At 29.8% G+C, this 6122-nt stretch overlaps 1 protein-coding gene across 1 annotated transcript; it reads left to right on the forward strand.

Annotated features, from left to right (window-relative positions):
- On the forward strand, window positions 1–3805 carry LOC112468201 (cyclin-dependent kinase 7). The gene is made up of 5 exons (XM_025037273.1): window positions 1–213; window positions 450–509; window positions 592–700; window positions 839–1284; window positions 1368–3805. The coding sequence occupies exons 1-5, from the start codon at window positions 160–162 to the stop codon at window positions 1713–1715; spliced, it is 1017 nt and encodes a 338-aa protein (XP_024893041.1). The 5' UTR covers window positions 1–159; the 3' UTR covers window positions 1716–3805.
- The last annotated feature ends 2317 nt before the right edge of the window (window positions 3806–6122 follow it).

Genomic DNA, 6122 nt, shown 5'->3' on the forward strand with positions numbered 1-6122 from the left:
TATTCTGCTTCTCCTTCTCGTGTGCTCCTTCTTTTCATGTCATGTGAACACGTGTCGTCCTATGTTATCCAAGAAAGTGGAGTATCGTACAAGACGTGTCGTGTAAAAATAGAATAATTAAGAAAAAGAAGCTGGTAGAAGAATAAACACTCACTGACAATGACGGAAAAAGTGCGGAGATATGAGAAAATCGATTTTCTGGGCGAAGGACAGGTTAGAACACCGTTTTGCCATTTCAGTGATTTAAGTACTGCATCGTATAATATTTATTTATTTTTAGAACGTTTTTTTATGCATTGTACGATGCCTGCTTGAGATAGCATCACACAATACGCAACTTATATTTAATGCATATTTATACATAGCAATTGCAATACATGATTCCATGATTTAAGTATAAAAATATTATAAATATAATTTGTAAATATACCGTATTGTGTATATTTCAGTTTGCCACGGTTTACAAGGCGAGAGACATAGAAACGAATAAAATTGTGGCTGTGAAAAAGGTTAGTTCCCACGTTATGCAAAATATATATTTCTACTTTTTGTACAATTTGTGTCATAAACTTTTTATATCTGTAAATATAGATTAAGGTCGGAAGTCGTGCAGAAGCTAGAGATGGCATAAACCGGACTGCTTTGCGAGAAATTAAACTGCTGCAAGAGTTAAAGCATGATAATATTATTGGCCTGTTAGGTACTTCATTTTAACATGGAAAAGTTTGATTAATACTCAATTGTTAAAACAAATAATAGGCAAACATGCAAAATTATATAATACAGCTTGTGTAGAAATACATTTTTATGATTATATGCGTATATATTGAAATTTCAGACGTTTTCGGCTATAAATCAAACGTATCGTTAGTATTTGACTTTGTGGATACCGATCTGGAAGTAATAATAAAAGATAGCAATATAGTTTTAACCGCAGCCAATATAAAGGCGTACATGATTCAAACCTTACAAGGCCTGGACTATCTTCATTTCAATTGGATACTTCATAGAGATTTGAAGCCGAATAACTTACTGGTGAACTCAGAAGGCGTTCTAAAAATAGGAGATTTTGGCCTGGCAAAATTTTTCGGATCACCTAACCGGATAAACACTCACCAAGTGGTCACAAGGTGGTACAGAGCGCCTGAATTACTTTACGGCGCTAGACTTTATGGAACTGCGATTGATATGTGGGCGGTGGGTTGTATATTAGCCGAGCTTCTGTTAAGAGTGCCATTTTTGCCTGGCGAATCTGATTTAGATCAACTCACTAGGATATTTCAGGTATTAATACGTCAATATAAAATATATCATTGTGAAATTATCTTATTTCTCTAATTTTGATGTTGTATCATTTCTCTGTTTAGACACTAGGTACTCCAACGGAAGAAACATGGCAAGGGATGACCGAATTACCGGACTTTATTCAATTCAAGCCCTTCCCTGGCACGCCTTTGAAGCATATATTCACTGCTGCTGGCGACGATCTCCTGGATTTAATTGCTAGTTTTCTGAACGTGAATCCTCTGGAAAGGTGTACGTGTGATCAAGCGCTGCAAATGCCATACTTTAGCAATAAACCCGCACCTACAGCTGGATCTAAACTGCCTCTACCCATGACCATTAAACGTCAACGTGAAGAAAGACCTAGTCTAAAAAGAAAACTGTTAGATTCGATGGAAGGAGCCTCTTTAGCTAAGAAATTGCAATTTTAATTGTGATTGATGCTAGAACAAATGGACGAGATAAGAAATTGCTCGCTAGATGCAACCAATGCCAATTTCGGAAGATTAGAGAGATCTCTAATTGTGATACTGTATGTCGAAGTATTGTGTCACGTTGTAGCAAATAATTTTATAAAAGTATTGCTCGAATTCTAATATCTTACACATATATAGTACATAAAAAAGCATGTGTGATTATATTTTAATAATCTAGAATTTTGTGGCAAGAAATTCTAATAACAATTTGTACGATAATATCATAAATCCCTTTTTCAATAAATCACTATATTTCCGGTAATTGATCGGTGAAAATGACAGAGGAGCGGGAGGATATATATATGGAAACAGGCAATAATAATACGCGTGTTGAAAAATACAATGTTACGCTGCGATATCTTTATTAACTTAAAGATTAAAAAACGAGATATTCAAACGATTTCGTAAACCACGAAACATCCAATCTGAAAGAATACGAAAAAAGTAACTAGCTAATCATAAAGCATTAATTTTCTTTCACACCAGGCCGATATTTACGATAAGTACGGACGAGTAACACGATATTCACGTAGCATGTTTCAGTTCGCTAATCTGTGATCGTATTATGGGTGGATTTGTTGGATTTCATGGAGAAACCGAGATAAGTTACAAAAGCTTGTAATTTATCTCGCACCTTACATTTCGCGTATTTCGATCAAAGAACATTTCACTAAATTTACGTCTTATGATTCTGCTAATGCACATTTTGTAGGTAATGCTCATAATTGTACTGCATTGAAATTGCTTCTCTCTTCAATGCACACGTCAAAACGTGCAAACTTTCTTCAATTATGTATGTACATATGTACATGAAGTTATAAATCAATACTGTTATGCAACAAAAATACAATTTAGTACAAGATTATTCTTAATTTATTATATTAATGCATACGTCGAAACGAACCGGCCGCATTCGGAACGGAAGAGATCTGTCCTCTGTCACTCTGCTTCCAGTATAAAACGCAAAGATCCTTAAATTTAACGACAAAGGCCGTGCGAAGATTTACCTTACGAAAGTATATCTTATATTACATATCTTCTTACATACGAGCGTAATTTAGGATGATAGACATTTTAATATTGAAGCAATGTATGTGTGATTTACACCTATGCGTGCCTTGTTCTTTAAATTGTTAAATTTGGTAAAACGGAACAAAAAATTCTTTGTAAAATAATAATACATAATTGTTTTGATGTAAGATGCGTTTGGAGATTAGGGCCGTCATTAATTTACATGTACAAATATACATGAGTTTGTAAGACTATTTCGATCTCTGTGGCAAAGCACATTTTATTTACACGTCTCTCCCTTGCATCGTCGACTATATTACAGTTATTACAAGTATATCTTCGTTTATCTTCTCGTCGATCAATATTGCAAACATCTTGAAAGCAAACGGATAAATTAGGAGTAATTTAATTAGAAAAGTAATCTTAAAAAGCACCACAAAATGTGCTATATAAATGATAAATTTATGTTAACACATATCGTACTCTGGTCCCTTTCGTTTGAATTGAAATATAAGAAATATCTATGTTTTCTAAATATTATTATCTCCATATGATTAGTAGCATAGTAACTGCTAAATGTGTATGTGTGTTTGTAATAATATTACTGAATATTGAAACTCTTAAAGGAAAGCAGCAGAGCTGAATCAATAAAAACTGTGTAGTAATCTGCATTAAATCAAAAATAGAACATCTGACGTGTTTATCTATGTATGCCACTACTCGGTATCATGATTAGTTTTCTATTTTTTTTTGTTTATGAATATTACAACATATACGTGTATGTATATATATAAAATTTTGCAATTGTATTAAACTTCGTTAATGCATACATACATTGTACAAGGAACATTTTAAACTTTAATATTTATTTGCATAAAGTACGTACGCCTTTGCATAGCTCTATCGTGAAATATTAATTTCAATGTTTATTACAACTAACAAATAGTTAAATTTAAAAAGACAAGTTACTATTAAAAATCCCTCTATGGTAAAAATGAAAAATACTGGACATAGTATCAGAAAGAAATAATACTGTTTTAGATATGTGATAACTAATTATATATATAGTAAGTAAAATTAAATTATTGAGTTTATTTCAAGAGAAAAATTATTTATTTTAGACAAGAAAGAAATATTAAAATAAATTATATTCAAAAATATCAATTATATTCAATTATATTCATATGATTGATTGTTTAGCAACCACATATAATGCATATCTGCCTTATATTTAATTAATTGTTCATATTATTGTCATATATTAACATTTTATTAAAAAACGTACAAATAAGAAAAATGTTTAGAAAAATGAACACAAACTGCTATGAAAAATACAAATTATATAATTGAAGTTTAGATAAATTACTATATTTCTCAGGTTTATACTATGTCCCAATAATTAATGTTTGATAATCAATAGAGCACATGCAGTAGACAAATACAGTTTACTTCCAAATTTGATTCGGCATTTGACTTATAACGTACATATAACAGTTTATGCAATCAACAATTTATGACTACGCGTTATAATTCTTACCCGTCTTACATTAAATAAGCACATCAATATTAATTATATCAAGAGTTTCAAATAATATCTATATATTTTCTCATTTTTTTTACATTTAATAAAACAAAATAACAATTTGGATATTAGCAAAAAAAATTGAGTCTCTTTAGCTTCTTTAAAATAAAAATCATTTAATACTTCGGAAACTTATACAGCACATATAACAAGATATTTCAGAATTTTAATATTTAATTTTGCAAGTAATTCGTAGGTGATAAAATTACATATATATCTTGTTAATATAACACAAAATGTTAGCAAAATGAATGCGCATATAAATCAGTTACATTCTACAAAGAATGTAACTTGTGCATGTGCACACCTAAATATGTATTTTTCCCACATGTAAAGAAGAAACACGTCCAATATTGTTTCAATATTGAATATTATACAATTCCATACAGTGTATCATTTTTAGTTTATATAAATATATCTTCCAAATTATTTTCTTAGAATTCATTTATACTGTTATTAATAAGTATTTCATCTTTACCGCGCAAAGATTTATTAATATCTTATTACTTGTAATGCTTGTAATTCAAATTCATTTTAGAAGCACACAAAATTTCTTCAGAATAAAAATCTGTTTTGTAACGAGTATACGAAACGTCATATAAAACTCAATTATCATTTAAATTGAGGACATTACGCTAGCATTTCACGGATTAATGGTGATTTACTTTCTTCCAGAATGTAATATTTGCCCAAAATTCGACGCTTCATGATAAGCAAAAGAAAAACTTCAGAAACTTATTTGAGAGAATCAACTTTTGTATTGCAAACTTTGGAGGAGCATATTATGTGATACAAAAAAGACTGCGGTATAAACTACTGAATGCCTGCGCCTGGAACTAGTAAGTTAAAGTAAATACACTTATTTCATAATTGTTTGTTATTGACATAGAAAAAAAAAAAACAAAGTGTACATCATATAAATCTAAACTAACGAAATATCACGGTAGCTCGAGAAACTCTGTGTAGTTTGACGATTAGGCACAATGTTTGAAAGCAACCAAAATTCTAATGTTTTCCGTTCAAATTATAGTTTGATTGTGGAGCATACTTTCCCCGTACAAACTATTTCTCTCTAAATTTTCATTGTAATATTAAAAGTAGAAATACATACTCTCTATTGTTTCGCTACTGTTTTTTTCGCTTTAATATATTATATATGTATTCAATAGTCAGTCCAAGGCAAACTTTATCCGCGATAGTGTAATATATAATATAGCTACTATTTTCATATTATTTTAAATCGATCTATCTATATATTACTTTCTTTTAAAAAATGTGTATACTTAACATTTAATATAATATATATATCTCTTTAAAATATGTACAGTCAATTCTATAATACAATATTTTAAATCATTTGTTATATTCATGTTTTATAAAGGCAATTATCAATGTAACTATTATTCTTATAATATATTGTGTAAACGCGTTTTTTTCTGTTTTTACAATAATAATGTTCATATTGGGATAATATATAATACAAGATAAGATATTACAAGATTTTGACACCTCTATGCAATACTTCTATTATATACAGTGCATGATAATGCAAATTATTTCATCCATCGTTTTACCGCATTGGTTTTTTTTTGTATTACGATTTTTAGTAAAATGGACTGAGAATTGTCCACAGGATTACAAATACGATTAAATGTTGAGAACATGTGTTTCCAATCCATATTAGAGTTTTTAATGAGAGAAAGGTTTTTTAAGACACGTGAATTATATTAAAAAATCGTCTCAACTTTCTGTAGTAAATTATAATTAAA

The sequence above is a fragment of the Temnothorax curvispinosus genome, unplaced genomic scaffold (genome assembly GCF_003070985.1).
Source record: "Temnothorax curvispinosus isolate PA1 unplaced genomic scaffold, ASM307098v1 QBEX01018224.1, whole genome shotgun sequence".
Classification (NCBI taxonomy): Eukaryota; Metazoa; Arthropoda; class Insecta; order Hymenoptera; family Formicidae; genus Temnothorax; species Temnothorax curvispinosus.

What these genes read in the sequence shown, in the direction of transcription:
- LOC112468201 (XM_025037273.1), top strand. Translation starts at nt 160, where the DNA reads ATGACGGAAAAAGTGCGGAGATATGAGAAAATCGATTTTCTGGGCGAA. An exon ending in ATTTTCTGGGCGAAGGACAG is followed by an intron (nt 214 to 449) that starts GTTAGAACACCG and finishes TGTATATTTCAG; the next exon opens with TTTGCCACGGTTTACAAGGC. An exon ending in TAATATTATTGGCCTGTTAG is followed by an intron (nt 701 to 838) that starts GTACTTCATTTT and finishes TTGAAATTTCAG; the next exon opens with ACGTTTTCGGCTATAAATCA.